Source organism: Macaca nemestrina, chromosome 11 (assembly GCF_043159975.1).
Source record: "Macaca nemestrina isolate mMacNem1 chromosome 11, mMacNem.hap1, whole genome shotgun sequence".
Lineage (NCBI taxonomy): Eukaryota > Metazoa > Chordata > Mammalia > Primates > Cercopithecidae > Macaca > Macaca nemestrina.
Window position 1 is genome coordinate 135,452,444 of NC_092135.1, and position 19,765 is coordinate 135,472,208.

The 19,765-nt window shown below is 43.7% G+C and overlaps 1 protein-coding gene across 12 annotated transcripts in view; it reads right to left on the minus strand.

Moving 5' to 3' along the window:
* Nucleotides 1–19,765, minus strand: part of LOC105473841 (collagen type VI alpha 3 chain) — a 151,243-nt gene that overhangs the window by 57,013 nt on the left and 74,465 nt on the right. For 6 of the 12 annotated variants that reach the window (XM_071073645.1, XM_071073643.1, XM_071073642.1 and 3 more), the window contains 4 exons: nucleotides 16,473–16,593; nucleotides 14,346–14,963; nucleotides 7,345–7,947; nucleotides 415–999 (listed from right to left, as the gene is read on the minus strand). In XM_071073645.1, coding sequence (XP_070929746.1) covers nucleotides 415–999; nucleotides 7,345–7,947; nucleotides 14,346–14,963; nucleotides 16,473–16,563 — 1,897 coding nt within the window. In that variant the 5' untranslated portion in view covers nucleotides 16,564–16,593. The remainder of the gene's footprint in view (nucleotides 1–414; nucleotides 1,000–7,344; nucleotides 7,948–14,345; nucleotides 14,964–16,472; nucleotides 16,594–19,765) is intronic. The other 6 variants (XM_071073652.1, XM_071073650.1, XM_071073651.1 and 3 more) reach the window with 2 other exon arrangements.

Below are 19,765 nucleotides of genomic sequence, written 5' to 3' on the forward strand. Positions count from 1 at the left end.
GACTGAGGCTGTTTAGAAGTAGATGGTCAACTCAGGAAAGGAAAGCTACATCCTGGTGGTGGGGAGGAGACTGGACAGAAATCACCAGTAGAAACAGAAGAACACAGGGATCTGACAAGCAGTAAGAACTGAGATGTGACCTCCTCGGCCAGCAGCTTCAAAGACAGGTGGCCCCATGGTCCTACGGTTTAAATCACATGGTTCTTATCAAGTGAAATTTTATTGTATGACGTTTCAAACCATACAATCCTCAATCCAGTGCAAAAGGGAACCTGAAATAAATTGTGTTTGTTGCTGCTGTTTTCGTCACTTGTGGTCTCTTAGCTAAACACAAACACACTTCATTTCGTTTTGTTCTCAAAAGTCCTGCCTGGAGACCACCCCATTGTGTGTCTGAAGCCATCCCCACCATACCTTCAGGGGTTCCAGTGAGGGTCCTGAGAGGTGCCAGCAAGCCAGGCAGCATGCCTTGCAATGGGGCGGCACGGAACTCAGCTGGGATGAACACCAGGGAGGAGTCGAAAGCAATCTCTTCCAGCTCAGCCTGATCGGCGCCCTTGTTCCCGATGGCAAAGGCCATTATGCTGCTTCTCTTCAGCTCCTGGGCGGGCTGGCTGATTTCATCTAGGGACTTACCACCTGTGATCAGCACCAAAAGCTTAGGAATCCCCTCGGCAGCCCGGTAGCCGGCTGAACTTGTGAACAGGTTGTTCCGAACAAAGTCTAGAGCGGAGCCCGTGTACAGGGCCGAGCCGTCCAGGGGCTTCATTTTCCGCACAGCGGTTATGACTTCCCTTTTTGTGGGATGGGTATTGAAATAAAATTCGGGCCTCACAGTGTCTGCGTACTGGGCCACTGCCACCTGGATAAGATCCTGTCCGATTTCCAGCCTCTGGATGACTTTAGCAACGAAGTCTCGGATGGCATTGAAGTTGGCCAGTCCCAGTGCAGATGTGCCATCCACCAGGAAGACTATGTCTCTCTTGTTGACTTCAATGACTGTAGGTGGCAACATTATAAGGCAATTAGAATGGCCTTACCAAGCACAATCAACAATGACTTTCTACAAAGCTAACTCCATTTAAAGGATACCCCCATTTACTGTGGCCAGTGTGACCACAGGGCCGTCCCAAAGGGAATTTGTCCTAACGAACACATAAGTTACAGTTGCCTCCCCACCTGCTGGCTCCCCTTCCACCCTGCCCAGTCAGTACTTTTTACAAAATAGTTGCACAAAACAAATTTAGTTTTAGTAGCCACCTGTTTTGTAGGCTGTCACTGAAAATGCAGTAAGTTCTTTTCTGCCACAAATACACAACTTGGCCAGAGTGAAGCCATTGCTTGAATAATTAAAGAAACCACTGATGTCTGCTCAGAGAACCCTTTGCCTCACAGTCTTGATTTCAAAATGCTCATTGTCAAGTGCACAAGCTGAAAGAGCACATCCCTGTTCTTCTCAGTTCTACATTCCATGTCTTCATTTGACAGGTAAAAGAATTACTTAACATAAAACTTATAAAAAGGAAATTAGCATCAAAGTCAGCAAGTGCTGCAAACATTTTTCACTTAAGAAATCTGTGCTTTGAGCAGGCACAGTGGCTCACGCCTGTAATCCCAGCACTTTGGGAGGCCGAGGCAGGTGGATCACCTGAGTTCAGGGGTTCAAGACCAGCCTGGCCAACAAGGGGAAACCCCATCTCTACTAAAAATACAAAAATGAGCTGAGCGTGTGGGTGGACACCTGTAATCCCAGCTACTTGGGAAGATGAGGCACGAGAATCGCCTGAACCTGGGAGAAGGAGGTTCCAGTAAACCGGGATTGCACCACTACACTCCAGCCTGGGTGACAGAGCGAGACTTTGTCTCAAAAAAAAAAAAAAAAAAGACCTGTTTTTAAAGGTCCTAAGTAATACATTATGACAGTGACAACTTAAAGGCAAACCATAAAACAAAAACATCTCAATAAGACACTGTCTGACAGTGACTGTGAACTGCCGTATCCACGTGTAGGCACCCCACCCATATTGCAAGAACCATGAACTCTATTAGACCACAACACCTAACCCAGAAACCTGACAGAGCTTCCAAGAAGTAGAGGAACATAAATGATTAAACCTGAGATAGATTGTTTGCAAAAGAGTCCTCCGTTACTATATACCATCAGATAGATTGCATGGCAAATTGATTTTGTAAAAGCAGACAAAGGAAACAAAGTTTGGGATGAAGGTAAGGAAGAACTTTCTAAGAATCAGAGCTACCTTCTAGAACTTATTTTTATTTTTATTTTTATTTTTATTTTTATTTTAGGACAGAGTCTCACTCTGTCACCCAGGCTGGAGTGCAGTGGCACGATCTCAGCTCACTGCAACCTCCGCTTCCTGGGTATCAAGCGATTCTCCCATCTCAGCCTCCTGAGTAGCTGGGATCACAGGCACGCACCACCATGCCCGGCTAATTTTTGTTTGGTTTGGTTTGGTTTGGTTTGGTTTGGTTTGGTTTGGTAGAAATGGACTTTCACCATGCTGGTCAGGCTGGTCTCAAACTCCTGACCTTGAGTGATCCACCCGCCTGGGCCTCCCAAAGTGCTGGGATTACAAGCGTGAGCCACCACATCAAGCCTAGAACACATTTTTGAAATACAGTTCATTTCTAGTTGTTTGGACCAGAGGCTGGGAGCATGATACCTGGGGTGAGAATCGCTGATACATGCCTCAAGAAATCGTTTTAGGACAACAGTGCCTCATCTGGGTGCTCACCTGCAGCACCAAGACAAGGTATATGTTCTAAGAGAAGGGTAACATGTTATGCACCAACGTCCTTAATACCATAACTCAGTTGCCTACTGGTGTTAACAATGTGTGCAGAATATCATTGAACCTTTCCTCGATATTTCATGGTCATTGCTATGAACATTGATTCTGGGCTTTCCTTCCTTCATTTAATTTAGAATATGCTGTCTCTCTGGGCTACCCCTTTGATTTTGCCTTAAAATATCTTTGCAGATAAAACTAATGTTTAGATGTCTAGAAGACTTCTTATACCTTTGTACCATTAGAGATAATATACATATGTATATATATAGATATACACACACACATATATAGAGACACATATAAATTCCATATACACTATACCATGAATCTACCACTCATGTATTTACTATGTGTATCACACATGACAGAAAAATAGACAAATACTCATAAAACAATGACCTGAGAAGCTTCTTGCTCCTATACCAACTGGCCCAGATGGCTATATTATTCTTTATAAGTACCAGCAGTGGCACAACTCTTGGGGTGGGAGAAGATAAATATCATACCCTCCCCTCCCAGGCTTTCCCTCCCAACTCCACGTCTTCCCTCCCCCCCACGTTTTTCCTCTCCGCCAACGTTTTCCCTCCCCTCCCACGTTTTCCCTCCCCCACGTTTTCCCTCCCCCCACGTTTTCCCTCCCCCACAACGTTTTCCCTCCCCTCCCACATTTTCCCTCTCCCCCCACATTTTCTCTCCCCGCCCCCACGTTTTCCCTCCTCCTACCAATGCATCACTAAAACTTCTCCCGATGAGCCAGTGGGAAGGACTACCTTCCAGATCTGATGAAACAACTGGCCTAGTCTCCTTGCACCCAACATGGATTCAGCTCTGGGAACCCTGAAATGCACCTCTTGTTCCCAGAGGCTCTGTCACAGAGTCCCCTTTGACTAGGTAAGAGGTCATTTACGTTTTATTTTTATTCAAGTCGTGGGAGCTCATAACAGATGATATACCTAAAACCATGCTTAGCCAAATACAATAAACACTGAAAAATATTGAGTAACTGGAAGAACAACTGAATTCCTGTGTTTGCTTCATGACTCTGACGCAAGTCACCTTGCCTTTACAGAATCATTTCATTTCTCTGGGGGCTGCACCATGAATCTCCTCCGACCTGCTGATAAAAACCTTGGGATTCTCACAGCTGACCCTTCCGTGAGCCAGGTCAGGGATGCATCTGCACTTCCTTCCACCTGACATAAATATCAACCCAAACACAGCTGTCTTTTCTCTTTCATGTGAGTCTGTGGGGCCTGACTTCACTGCCTTGTTGGGAGATGAACTTGAAGGTCCTGCTACTCCTCGCCAACATGGCACAACCCTCTTCAGCCCTCCTCCCGCGCCTCTCTATGTTGTCCTCCATGCCTCGTCCCTGCGCCTCCATCAGACTCTCCTGACAAAGCCTCCATCAGGCCCGCGGTCTTCCTCATGCATCACCCAAGAAGGGGACATTTCTGGAGAAGACCACACAACCAGGTACCTGCATGTCAGAACTCCAGACCCCCATCAGGAGACCTGTGCCTGCCCACCATCCTCCCATGCCTCCCTGGGAAGTTGACTGTCCTGTCCTCCAGAATGACTGTCTCATGGCTGTGCTCTCTGCTCAGCCCTCTGCCACTGCCTCCACCATGCCAAGGCCTCCTCATCTGTCTCTGAGAAAATAGAAGCCCTCAGAGGAGAGCCCCGGCTCCCACCCCTAACCCACAGCCTACCTGCCTCTGCCATTGGCTCCCAACCCACAGGCCCTGCTCCCTGTGGCTTCTCATCCCCCTACAGCAGCTGCTTCTCCAGCTTCCACGCATCCAGGGAGCCTGAACCTGGCTCCCTGTCAGGCTCCCTGTCCAGTGTGCTCCAGCTACACTGCTTTCTGACAGTTCTGGGAAGAGACCAAGAACCTTTGTGTTGCAGGGTCACCCCTCCTGCTCTTCCTTCTGCCTGGAGCACTCTTCCCCTGCTCTCCACATGCTCATCTGCTTGGGTCCCATGCCTTCTCAGGGCCTTCCATCCACCTGATCTAAAATTCTCTTCCCCAGTCTTCCTATCACAGCCCTGTTGAGTGCCCCACTGCAACTTATCATGCTCAGAATATTTTGCCTGGACACTAGTTTATATTATTATCTCTTTCCCCATTATCCTGTAACAGACAAGCAGCCACATCTGTCTCATTAAACAGCACCATGTCTCCAGTGCTTGGCATAGTGTCTGACACATGACAGATAGTCAAGGATATTTGTTGAATATTTACAAGTTAATCACTGATATTAAACATGATGTTTGTAATGAAGGTTGAAACTCTACTTAGCTAGGGAAAAGCTGAAACAAGGGTCATGTTCTGCCCATTTTCATTAAAAAGTTGAAACTTCTCCTGGTACAGACATATCTTCATCTGGTGCACCTCCTTTGTCATAAATTCAAGAAATCAAAATCCAGAGAGGTTGCATTTATTTAAGTTTGAAATAAGTTTGACCTGCCCAGGATCACACGACAGGTTCACATAAGACCAAGGACCAGAGACCAGCTTTCCCATCTACAGCCATGTCGCATCCTCGGTGTTTGCAAAACATAGGGAAATGTCTGGGCTTCTATACTTCGGGATGCAAACTAAAAGTATGCAAGCTCAGAGAAACCTTGGCAGGTCATAAATTTTCACTTGACTGTTTTCTTAACTGCCAGAGTCACACAACGGCGCCATGATGGAATGAGCGTGAGCAGCTCCAGGCACCCGGCAGGCAGTCCTGCACGCTGTGTTTCCATTGCTTCTCAATCTCCATTTGCACTCAGAACATGATGCTCAAAATTCTAGTCTCCCTATTAGCTCATCTGAAGAATCTGGGCCAATTTTGTGGTCCCATCAAGTGAGAGGAAAAGCTGGAAAACCGTATGCAGCAAAAGCTAAGCCACACGGAATTGGCCTTTCAAACTTAAATAAATGCTAAGCATAGGCTTCTCCAGAAGGCAATGCTCACATACACTTTTCTTGCTACATCACCAGATCACAGTTCCAATATACAGATTAAGTAGAGATGCCATTGCCTGAGCTTTCTACCTGCAATTTTTATTACAACAAAAGCCGCGGTTTAAATTCATCTGAAGCAAATTTGAGATAACTCAGGGTGAATTTTGTAACCCTTGTAAGGAAATGTGGTGATGTTGTCTTTACATGAATGCAGCAACTAGAGCTAATGATTAGCAAGGCACTATTAAGTAGATGTCAGTTCCTTAAATAAATAGATAGTGATGTTTTTCATCAAGACTTTAAAATGTTCTACTCTTAATTTCATACAACAGTATAGTCTCCAAAAGGGTTATTTTTAAATTATTGTCACTCCTTTATCAAAGGAAAACCTCCCTTTATCAATTGTAATTGATACGATGGGTGAAGCAGTATCTTATTACAATATTTATCCTGTAGACCCAGACTTTACTTATAAAGTTAACATATAAGAGCTGTGATAGTGTGTTATTTCACCCAAGAAAATTTAGATGATTTGTTGCAGATGATAATCAGAGTCTTATAGGAGCCTCGGTATCCATTCATCAATTTTCATTGAGCCCATACTCTGGAAGGACAATGAAGAACAAGGTCTTATATTCAAGGACTGATCTTGTTAGAGCATCCCAGTGTGTAAGCAACACCGGAAGTGAGTTGGGTGTTTCTGGAAACTGTTGGGGGCCACTGTGTCCCTAATTTACCAAATGACATCCTATTGGCCTCACCTAGGTAATGAAATTGATAGGTCTGAAAAGTGACTGATGTCTCAGAAAACAGTTCAAAAGGTGGAGGAGGCTATGTATCCTGATGCCCCCACCACACCTCCTATGTTTGTTAAGTGCGTATTTGTTATGTGACTTGGTTGTTTTTGTTTGTTTGTTTGTTTTTTAAACCACTCCAATTGGCTGTTTTGCCAAAGGCCCTCCATTTGAGCCTGTATCCTAATATTGCCACTCAAGAGAATTCCTCCTACACTTGACAAGCACAGGAAAAAAAAAAAACAAAAACTTCATAAATATTCCATCAAGCGATTGCACTGTTATTTCTTACCTTCAGAAGTGTAACTCTCAGCACCCTAGCACAAAAGGACTTTGAGGAGACACCCTCACTCCATCTGTGCTTTTGGAAAGACACTGTGAGCACACTTCTAACACTGACTTTTAGAGCCCAGTGCCATGGTCCTGGAGTAACTTTCTCAGAACTGTAATGAGCCCCTCAAGCCCATTTTTAGAAAGACTGGATTATAAGTAGTTTAATAATCTCAAAGCAACAGGTTTGTTGAATTAGCCTTAAAAGCACACTTTCTCAGCAACTCATACTCTCGTAAGAGCTTTCACTCACTCATTGGTCTTTAGTTTTTCCGCACACTGCAACAATCACAAACATGACATCCAGGACCCAGCTCATCAGAGAAGGACTGGACTGTGGGTACTTACAGCTTCTCCTGTGGCGAATCATGCTGGTGCCCACCTTACCTCTACGAAAACCAACACACACAACACCCCACTCCCACACAGATGGTGAGAAGAGGATACATACCTTGTGTGACAATGGTTGGCGGTTTCAAGACAATGTGCCTTTGGGCCACGCCAACAATGTACGGCAGTAATTTCTCCTGGAGGTCCCCAAAGCTATGGAATTCCGGGACAGTAAACACCAAGTTGTCATCGGTAGCTATGTGCTGAAGCTCTGCCCTGGAGGCGGCCTGGGCTCCGAGGCCGAATGAGAACACGCTAGCCTGCTTCAGTGCTACCACCCCGTAGCGAATCTCGTCACTAGAAGGCCCGGCACTTATGAGGACCAGCACCTGGGGAACCCCTTCCTCCACACGGCTGCCCCCTGCCCGGGTGAAGTGATTCTCCACCACGAAATCAAGGGCGAGGCCAATATTCGCCAACTCCCCACCAGCAAACCCGAGGGCTTTCACTGCACCCAGAACCTGGGCCTTGGTGGAGTAGGTGTCCAAGGAGAACATGGTTCTGGGCTCATCGCTAAACTGGACCACCCCCACTCGGATCTGCTGAGTTCCAATTGGGAGTTTCTCAAGGAGATTTACAAGGAAGTCGAGAATGACTGCGAAATTGACACTTCCGGTGTTGTTTGATCCATCAATAAGGAAAATAATATCAGCAGAGTCTTGTGCTTTAAAAGAAAGAAATGCAAAAAATGTGAAAGCATTAGAACAAGTGACCACATGCATTATTCAGTGTTCTGACATGTTTCTTTGGAAACCAATAAGAAACACGAAATATGGGCAAACAAAACACATGTTGATGAAGGAATGTGAAATTCTCTTTCAGTTCTGCATTCTGAATGGATAAGAGGCAACCTCTTAGGAATCATTGTATAAAAAAGGGACATTTATAGCAATTTTTCATTTGTGCTGTCCTCATAGTTAAATTTCCAAACATCATATTCACTTTTCTGAGGGGAGAATCTTGGGTGCATATTCTAGAAATTTGTTGGGAAATGTAGTTGCATGAATTGTCTGCTACCAAACCTACCGGGGAAAATCAATGAGTAGGTTAAGAAAACTTTAGAGATGATTTCTAATTTTTGGTCATTTCCCCTGCCTTCTCAAATGATTAGAAAAAATTTTTATATAAATCCACAGCTATAAAACAGTCACGATTTGGTGATTCCTCAGCCCAGTATGTTGCTCGATGCCTTAAGCAACTCCTGTTTCTTCTTCTTTTCTTTAAAAGCCAAAATGACCTTGTACATGCAACTTTGTGAATCAGAACTCAAACTACATTTAAAGTTTTCACGTAAAAAACACTTTGATGAAATTTTTGTGTTTTTTTTTTTTTTTCTCAAATGATGTTTAGTTGTATAAAACTCAAATGCAGTTCTGGGATCGGGCAGGATGTTTTGTTCATTTATTTTGTCATTGCCTCTATATTCAGTCACCTAATGCAGAACAGTGTTAAGTAGAATGATATTAAACCAGTCATGACATAATTATCCAACCTTGTTTTTATGACATCCTAAACTAGTTACCTAGAAGGACTATGAGCATCAAATAAACCCCAATCAGAATTCGCCTGGGGTTACACAAAGGACAGAAAAACAGCTGACCAAGACCTCTTTTCTCCCCCATAACGGCGAACAGAGAATTTCCATCCTGATACTGAGAACAGGGATGTACAACAGCCCTGAGGGAGGAATAGGGATCGAGAAATCTAAAACGCAGGGCCAGAGATTTCACAGCCTTAGTTTGAATGTTTAAATTTGGCTGATTTAAACTCAAGGAAGAGCACAATTATTCTAGTCGATGTTTTTGATAACTTAAGTATGTGTTAGGGACAAGAAGAGATTATGTGTGCGCTTATCTATTTATATTCTGGGATTCCAGAAAGATACACTCAGGGTATCGTTTTGAAATGATGGTAATATTACAGGTAAGACCATTCACTCTGATCTCTGATTTTTCAATGACAGTGAACATTTTATATTTAAAGTTAATGTTTCCTTGTGCCAATAAAATTGTTTTTGTTCTCACTGTAGAAAATGATGCAAAGCTTGTCTCACTTTGGGAGTGAGGAGTTCCCAAATTGAGGAGTTCCGCTCTAGTGAAATTACATTCTTACCCGAGCTCTTCTCATTGTGTGAACTGAAACAGAGATTACCAGGGTTGGAACTGCTCTCTTCCCTTCCTAATATACACGAAAGTTCCTGACAATATATTTGCAGATTAATTCTTTGCATAGGGAAATATATTAACCGGGCAACAGTGCTATCACAATCCTTCTTATAAGATATAATGAGTAGGATAATTGTTGTGCTACAGTAATTAAGATCTTGTGTTTTTAGTGATTGCCACACAAACATTTTATATAAGACTGAGCCCTTGATTAGAGCCCAAAGCATTTGCCACTGTTCAGCCAAAATATACGATTCCTGAAGGATCTTCAAGAGGCTGTGGTGCCAGGGGGTGTGAATTACACAGAAAGCCGTAGAAATGGCCTACATCATTGTATAATACAGAGGCTCCACAAATCCCACAAAATTCCTCAACATTTCCCAGGCTTAAACCAATGACCTCAAAGGACATGGGAGGGTTTGCCACTTCCTCAGCATATCAAAACATTTAAAAGAAGGATTAAATATGATCAATACAGTCAAGTTTTTTTAAAATGATCCCTAAGTCGCAGGATAACACTATTTCTTCTCCATTTGTAACTTACTTTTGGGTTGAAATTTATAATCGTGCAAGTAAGATAAATGAACCCTGAGGGAAAATCCTTGGACATTCTCTTCTAAAAGACTGAACATCTACAGTGACCGGTCATAGAAACACATTGGATAATTTGTCATCACTGAATAACAACATTATCCTCTTACACACACAATAATGGGACATACAAGGGCATGCTTTGTTATTCAGGAGAGCTGAAGCCTCAAGGACACACAGGGGCCATGTGTGCTTGTGTACAGCAAGGCGGACCAATGACCAATGTTAATGTTACGAGGAATCAGATCTATGCACAATTTGAAAGCTTTAGAGTTGTCTGGTTTTCTGCTTCTAGGCTTTGTGTATCACAGCCTCTATGGTGTTTTCTATGGAAAAGTTTTACAGTGTCCAAGGAAAATTCACAGTTTCCTTCGACATCCCTGGAAGCTCTTTTCCTGAACTCACTGGTGTGGGCACAATGCCTTTCTTAGCTCATGTGATGCCTCCTTTCATTAAGAAAAACAAGTTCACATTCTTATTTCCTATGCAAAACACAAAATTGTAGATATATTTTACAAATTTAAAAATTCTTCATCCTTCACAAAGAAAAGAAAGCTGATACCATAATCTTCCCTGTCACCTTTAGCTTTTGTTTAAAAATAAAGATTTTGTGTCTCAGGTATATCCATTTTTTTGAAGAATGATAGAGGGATTTTTTAAAACACAACCATTGGAGATTGATTATTTGAGTAGCGTTCATTGACAACTGTGGTGATTGTTCAAATTTTACACATATGTGTGTTTTATAATCAAGAACGCTCTATGGGGAAGTTACCTAGCAGACAGGTAGTAAGAAGAGCAGCCCTAACGAACTGCAATTTCTATAATGCCCTTCTAACTGCCTTTCCAAAAACTATAAGCAGAGATGTACTGTTCTTCCTAGGATTATTATTCTGTGTTTTTGCCGTGGAACATGCAGTGGGACGTGGTACTAGGAGGAATTGCAGAGTGATGTTAATTAGAAAAGAGACATGAACGGATTAATTTTCTGCCCTGGTGCTGCTAGTGGCTTGGACACTAGAAGTCAGAGATGCTTTCTTGGCATAAAAACAAAGGTTTTATCATCTGCGTGGAAACACACGGTGTTGGTAGTTTCATTTAACATTCATGATGGTAATCTCATTGTTTGTCCATTACATAATGGTTAAACATAAAGGCAAACTCAGCTATTTTGGTGAGTATAACAAAACGTCAATAAAAGATGGTCCATTTATCTACTGGTCCCTTTCACTGTTTGTTTGTTTGTTTGTTTGTTTTTGTTTGTTTTAGACAGAGTTTCACTCTTGTCACCCAGGCTGGAGTACAGTGTTATGATCTTGGCTCACTGCAACCTCCGCCTCCTGGATTCAAGCGATTCTCCTGCCTCAGCCTCCCGAGTAGCTGAGATTACAGGTGCCCACCACCACACCTGGCTATTTTTTGTATTTTCAGTAGAGACGGGGTTTCACCATGTTGGCCAGGCTGGTCTCAAACTCTTGACCTCAGATGATCCACCTGCCTCAGCCTCCCAAAGTGCTGGGATTATAGGCGTGAGCCCTTTTCACTGTTTTTTGATAGGTCTTTGTTATTATCCTTATACTCCAAAATGTGATGGATCAGGGAATTAATGATATTGATACTATGGTAACAAACAGTGCTGTTCATTGTAGATACCCTCTTGTCATTTCCTGGTAACCTGAGTGGTTTGGGGTGCTCTTGGGGACACCCACCTTTTCCTGTCATTTGGCAGGACTGATGCCTGTGTGGTAATGCCAGGGGGGAGGCCTGTCATTTGGAAGCAGGGAACACTTTTCAGTGTTTGAACTGCCTCTCACTCCTTCCTATTGAGAAGTAGACCCACTGGGTAAGGGCATCAGCACTGCCAGCCCCGTTAAAGCTGAAATCAGGGGTAACCACTGGGAAAACCATTTTATGAACAAACTGCTGCAACACCCTGGGGCTGGCTAGTTCTGAAACCCTCTTCTTCACCAAGCTCTGCCTGCCCAAGACAGCTGGTTCCTTTCTGCTGACGTCGGGTCATCTCTCTTCAGCTCCTGCTGTCTGAATCCTTGTTATGAAAAACTGACCTCTGGTACTGCTTCTCTACAACTGCTCCATTATTCTGATTGCAATCTTGCAGCTCTTCTGCTGTCCCTCCCATGTGGTCCTATAGAGTGATGTGTGCCTCCAGGCCTCAACTCTCTCTTTCCTGCCCCACCATCCCTGTGTATTCACAAGAGACTGACTCTCCATCAGTCACCTGACATCCTACCTCCTGTCTCAATGGCTGTCTCGGTGGTAACCATTTTTAAAAGTGTAGGAGAAAAGTCTGTTCATAAATCTTGCTTCCTATGATCAGTTCCCCTACGCCATGTGGTTGCCCACTCATTCTTTTTTGATTCAAAGAATTATCCACTTCCTCATGCCTACTAAATACACAGAAGAGTCTCTAACCTTCCTACGTGACTTAGTTACATCATGTTCAGCCTGCATCCACACTGCAGGCTCTGTGGTCATCTCCAGACTTTGAGGACTGTATGGACAATGCTTGTGAGCACCAGCCTCTCTGGTTTCTGTAGTGGCTGGCTGTCTACAGTTCCTACACATCCGAGGACTACACTGAGCACCACTGGAAACTCCTCCAGCCCTGAGATTGGCCCTTGGAGGTCTCCCTATCTACACGCCAGCAGTGTCTCTGACTTGCATACTCAGCTGTCTCCAGGGCTCTCCTTCCAAGCCCCGGCCTCTCATCCTCTGGCTCTTCAGAGGTCTCCTGGCCCATTCTAGTTCTCATTAGCTCCCCACACTGCCAGGACACCATGGCAGGCTATTTTAGGAATTTACTAGCCACCACTCTGGATTTCCTTATTGAGAAAATTTTCTTCTGTCCTCTCTATTGTTCCCTTTTTGCAAGTCCCAGTTCTGGGAACTCTTTTGATCCTGGGAGTGCCTGAGACATCTGCAGAAAGGCAGGGATCCACACTAATGGAGATGCCCACTGACTCATAATCTCTGATAGCAACTGGACACCACTGCAAATCAGCAGTTGCTTCCTGAATGTTTTGTGACCCCTCTTCACATCCCTATAGCAGCTAATCAAAAATAACTTCAATCCCTCCAAGACCCCAAGCCCCACTGCTCCCCTCCTTTATTGAGATGATGGATGTCAACTCAACTTGAATTCTCTCTCAATGTGCCTCTTTTCCACCTGAATATCTTGGAAACACAGCCCCTTTTCTCATCCCTTCCCTCCATCTCAGAGAACATGTGTGTCTCCTTTCTGGAGCCCAACTCTCCCCTTGGATTCCTCTCTCATTTCCTGCTCATTCCACCCAGAATTCTCTGCTACCAGCTATCAAATGGCTGCATGGACTGATTTTCTAACAAAGGGGAGGGCCCTCTGCTCTGTCCATCACTAGTGAGTAAACTCTGAGCACTCATCACAGTTGCTGTGATATGGTACAGTTTGAAATTTTACTTGTCACATTCCTTCCCACAGGCCATTTAGGCACTTAGCCCTGGAAGGAGAGCTAATGGACTTAACTGGTTAAATAACTTGTCGGCCAATTGTCTCTGTACATGCAACAGCACATGACACATCAATGCAATGTCCACGTGCTCTCAATACTTCCAGAGTGGCTCTCATCAATGCCATTAGAATTAGAAGAGTGGCTGTGGGCACAGCCATGATTACCACATGGAGGATAAGTAAGAAGACCAGACCCACAGCCCAAATGCACAGCCTCCAGCTCTGGCTGTCACTAATCATTCAGGACTCAATTCCTTCCAAATTGATCTAGACTGGATCATAGCTGAGGTTTCTTGCAATTCCGATTCTACCAACACTCTTAAGTTAACTCCATGGAGTAGAAGAGAGGAGCTCTCTACTAGTCCATTGGACACAAAAACAGATGCCCTCGCTCCCCTCTCAGTTCATGCACTGTCCAACAGGGAACTTTCCTTAAATGAAACAGATCCCAACACCAGATACAGGGGTTTGATCAGATGCACATCTCACCACTCTGAGGCTTTCTTTTCTAAGGAAGGCAGAGTGCTTCGTGGGATCATGATGTTAGAATGTGGGTTTTTTTAGAGTGAAAATATTAGTTGTTTAAAAAAAGACTCTTCTTGTACGTAGGTGAATGCCCTACTTGGGGAGAAGACTACGGAAGAATATTCCAAATTAAACCTTTGTTTTTAAACCTGTGAACATTCATCTCTTCCCTGGCCCACGCACCATCCAAGCTGTTGCTTTAAGGCCAGCAGTTGCCAAGCTCATCTCCCAAGAACAGCAGGGCACGGCGTAGCTTGGTGGCATTGCCATTACCTGTGATGTCTTTAAGGGTTTCCGTGTCCCCAGCCCTTTCTGGACTCACAGATGAATGCACATAGGACACTAAGTTTCCTACTATGTCATGAAGTGAGGTAAAATTCTCTAGGTTGAACACATGCATATTGACTGGTTCACTTGCTATTTCTTTTAATGCTCCTTCATCTGCATCCTCAACTCCAATTGCAAACACGTTAACATCAGCAGACTTAAGTTCCGCTGAGGGCAGAGCAAGGCCGTGCTTCGAGTGTCCATCAGTTAACACTACGATAACCTGAGGGACTCCGTCACCGGCCCGGCTTCCAGCAGCCTTGGTGAGGTGGCTTTGCATTACGTATTCTAATCCTTTTCCAGTCTGATTGGTTCCCCCAATATAAGACATGTTGGAAATATGAGAAAGGACTTCTTGTTTAGTACGATACGTATTTAACAGGAACTCAGTATGTGGGTTTCCGTTGAACTGGACCAGAGCAAAATGGAAATCATTTTCTCCCACAGCTAAGGATTTTACAACATCATATAGAAACTCTCGAACAAGTTGGAAATGTTCCTCTCCAATGGTCCAAGAGGAATCCACTAGAAATATTATATCAGCAGCGGCACCATTTTTGACATCTTTAAAAAAAGACATTGGTTTAGATTTTTCTACTATGTAAGCAATTACTTCCTATCAGTGCAAAGCCTTCCTAAACAAATTTGGTTTACACTATATTTTAACTAAACACTTCACACCTCACTGGTAATACAGGAAGGTAGACTCACTTACCTGGGAACCAGGGACCTGGGCCCATGCACTCAATAGCTGCTGGTGCCCAGTCACTAGCCCAAGTTCCATACTCAGAGACCACCATGAATGGGCCAGTGGCATGCTCCAGATTGAGGAAACAATTTCCTGGGCTGTCTTTAACTCAAACATGATTCCCTGTGGCAGTTTGAGCCCCAAGACCCACCTGATTAAACCAGAAGGAAGTCTTATCACAGACAACCAACCATCATTTTATAAATTCATTCTTTAGTTTGGAATATGAAACTGGGCCTTGACAAAAAGAAAAAGTAAAAATTGCTATTTTCCATTCACTAACCCCCAATGCTTTGGGTAATTTGCATGAAAAATAAATATAATAAATACATGTTCTTTAAGAGAGGAGGACCTGTGTAAATGTAGAGAAGGGAAAAGACTTATTTTTTCCAGATTTTTGAGCATGAACAAAAGGTATTCTAATTAGTTACTGCATATTTTTCAGAGCCAGAAAAGTCTTCATAGATGTCAAACATTATCTATCTCATTTCCAGATGAACCCAGTCCTCCCTCAAGGGTAGGAGCTCAGGGTATCAGGCTGTCAGTGGCCCGCCCCAGGAGGTGCCCTTCCGCAGCTGTGAGCCAGGCTTGCTCCTGGACTCTACTTACCTCGGGCTGACCTGATGCCCCAACCCACGTTCTTCTTCCATTGAAGTGACACTAGACTTCCCCCCATCTAAGAGCAACCTGGCCTGCAGGAGGAATCCCTCAGAGGCCCAGCTCTCTGGGTCAGGGAGAGGGAGACCCACCTCAGTCCTTTCCAGCTTGCAATGCATGAAGCATTTCCCACTTTTCTAAAACCCTGCAATCAAATTCCTAATGGAGTTAATTAGAATCCGTGTTTTTAATTCGTTTCGGGAAACAGAAATCTTAAAGATCCAATGATCCTAGATGAAAATGCCTTTCTGCATGTGGAGTTAGAGAGAGAGGGTGATCTTTGTTTTTTTCAGGGAAAATAGTTTTTACTTTCAATCATTGACTTCTGCCTAGTTTATGTGCTCAGAGACCAGCCAATGCCAGAAATGTGGAAAGTCCCTTCAGGTGGTAAAACATTTGAGATACAAACTTTCCGTTCACATCCAATGTAAAAACAAATCATTTTCAAGCCAATTCCAAAATACCAAACCCAAATTTTAATAAAAATAGGTCATCTCTCACTGAAAAGGTCTGTAAACCCTATAACTATCCTATCTGACTCTCCTATAATAAATGGCTTAGCTGCCTTAAAAACATATCTAAGCTCCATGTCAGTGCATGATGCCTAAGATCTAAAATCAAAGAACGCTATTTCTTTTTACAAAATCAGGGACGTTTCTGGCTCTTACCTGCTTGCTGCTGCTGGGCATGTGTTGTGGGAAAGCCTGAGAGAAAGAGGCAAAAGACGGCCACTAAGGGCAAGTGCCGATGTTTCCTCATTTTGAATTTGTCTAAGCACCAGATATGAACCTAAAAGAGAAAATAGGGCAAAGGGAATGATCAGTTTTTGAATCTCATTATGCAAAACCCATCAAAATCCCATGCTTTCCATGTCTTTTTTTAGACTTCCAAGAGGACTTTGTATGTGATTCATTCTTTGAACCAGCAGCAAAAGGATGGACGATAAATAGATAGATGATCGATAGATAGATAGATAGATAGATAGATAGATAGATAGATAGATAGACAAAAATAGATATATATACATACACTTGCACATATATGCATATATAAAAGGAAGGAAGGAAGGAAGGAAGGAAGGAAGGAAGGAAGGAAGGAAGGAAGGAAGGAAGGAAGGAAGGAAGGAAGGAAGGAGGGAGGGAGGGAGGGAGGGAGGGAGGGAGGGAGGGAGGGAGGGAAGGAAAAGGAAAAGGAAAAGGAAAAGGAAGGGAAGGGAGAAGAGAAGAAAGTTAAGGGAAGGGAAGGAATGAAGAAGTAAAAGAAAAGAAGGAGAAAGAGAGGGAGGGAGGGAAGGAAGGAAGAAGGAAGAAAGAAGGAAGGAAGGAAGGAAGGAAAAGAGAAAGAAACAGAACCAGAAGAAGAAGAGGAGAGAAGGAGAAAGAAAGAAAGAAAGAAAGAAAGAAAGAAAGAAAGAAAGAAAGAAAGAAAGAAAGAAAGAAAGAAAGAAAGAAAGAAGAGAGAGAGAGAGAGAGAGAGAGAGAGAGGGAGGGAGGGAGGGAGGGAGGGAGGGAGGAAGGAAGGAAGAAAGGAAGGAAAAAAGGAAGGAAGGAAGGAAAAAAGAAAGAAAGAGAGGAGGGATGGTGGGAGGGAGGTAAAGAATAGGTAAATGAGAAGTGAATAGTCAGAGCTCTCTGTCTAAGGTGACCTCAGATCTCTTCTTGTTAGCAGAATATAGATCACATGTAATGACACTGCTCATTGTCCTCTCTGGACATTCTTAAACATAGTTCAAAGAACACAATTACATTTTTAGAAAGTAGGCATTCCATAGTAGTTTCTCCACAATCTGAAAATATTCTCTTTCTTTTTCAAATTACAAATGAATGAAAATTTTACCCATTATGAAAGATAGTTTTGATTAAACATATAAATGAGAATTTTTGAATCCAGTGACTATTACTTTGGCCACAGCTAAAAGCTATGCAATTAAACCTTTTTTTCCACCCAAAGTGATGTGGGCAGCAATTTGGACATAGCATATTCCTAAGCAAAGAGCAGAATGGAAATGGGTCAGGAGTAAAGGCACTCATAGGCACAAAAGGTGTCAGGTTTTGACACCCAGCTTAAGTTTGTAAGTCGTGTTTAAAAGAACCTTAGAGGAAAGCTTCAGTTTCTAGAGAGAACAGTCTTTGCCCAAATCACACCAAATGCAACCCAACCACACAGCTGGGACCACGTCAAGCCTTGTCCGTATTCTCTATTAATATTTAGCACTTTTCCTCCACAGAAAATCTGCCATATGCCAACCTCCAATCTCACAATGGAATGAGCCCAGGGTGATTTAATTAGTAAGACTGTGAAGGCAGACCTGGAGGCTAACTGCTCTGTTGCACAGTCTCCCATACTCACGGGCCTCTGGGGGCTGCACACATGATGCCCCACCAGCCAAGTTTATGTTGACATGAGCTCAGTAGGTGCGTTATCAGATCTTTCCCCTGCCAACACCTTCTCTTCCTACCACAAGATTTTGTGACAGCCTCTTCACTCTCCAATCTCCAATCTAAGAGATCAGCTTGGGGGCTGGGGTCTCCCTTAAGACCCCTCCAGAGAGCTACCCTAGGTCTTTCTGTCTAGGCTGAAGTCCCCTTGCCAAGACAGCACCTTTTTTCTCCTCTCCTTGGTGCAGGATTCTGGTTTCCCTTAACTTTTCCTTAGACCACAGCCAGGGCTGCCCACAGGACCCTGTGCTCTGAAGGGCCCCATGCTCAGTTTGATGCTTTGATGTTGCTATCTTGGAATTGTTAAAACATTTGAACAAGAAGCTCATTTTCATTTTGCAATGATGTGCATGTCAGTGACTCTTCTTACCCAGACTGGCCAGGGGTTCCCCAGTTAGGAGCTCTCTGGTCAGGGGTTCCCTTTGCAGAGGTTTGGGTAAGAGTACTGGGGAACAAGGACATTGGCAACACAAGTAGGCTAGGATGTTATCAGACCACCGTTTTGGGTGCCATGTTATCAAAAGTTATTCAGCATCTACTATGTGATAATTGCAGTTTTTCATAATTTTTCATAATGTGTCTTATTTATATTTACATTATCCTTAGAGGTAGATGCTGGTCCTCATGCTTACAGGAAAAAATGGGAGTGCAGAGAATAAGTGGCCAAGGTGCACAACTATTCAAAGACACCTTGGTGCTCAATAGCACCTGCCACACTGAGGTTCATAAGATGAGAGGATAAGAAGAACATTTTTATTCCTCCATGAAAACCCCATGATTCCATAGCAACTTTTCAATCAAGTTCACCAGCCTGAATTTGGGCTTTTTAGGAATCAGAAAAGGAGCCAGTGATATTGGGGAAAGATAAGGTGCTTGGAATCAGATAAATCTGGATCCTGGATCCACCACACCCTACCTCAGGCAGGTGGTATACTTGCTCAAAGCCTCCATTTCCTCCTCTACAACAAAGAGCAATGACAGCCATGCCTCTCTTCCCGCCTTCTGTGAGGAGCATGTGGCAGGCTGTTCAGTAAATGCCTGATGCAGAATGGATGGCAAGTGAACTCTACCTACCATTTTCCAACAACTTAGGTTTCATCAGCATTTTCCAAAGCACATTCCATGGAACACCCATTCCATTAGATGTTCTAGGGGGAAAAACAGGCGTTCCATGAGCAACACAGTTTGGAAAGTGCTGAATACCAAGCTTCCTTCTGGAACAGTTACAATATACAGTAATGTATAGCAGTCCTGAAAAATAAAGAAACCTGCTGTACTTGATTTAACCCAGAATTCCCCAAACATATTCCATCGACTATTCCTCTCCATGCATCTAATTTTGCTAAGTTCTTACTCCTCTGAAGCAGCAACCAAAGGCATCTCCACCTGCCCAGGCCTCCAGTGAGCCCAGCTCACTGGGCTTGCAAATATCTGTTCTCTCGGACTCCGTTAACTGTAAGTGGGACCCATGTGCCTTGATGGTGGAGCTCGCCGCCTGCCTGTCACCAGGTGAGAGAATTAGA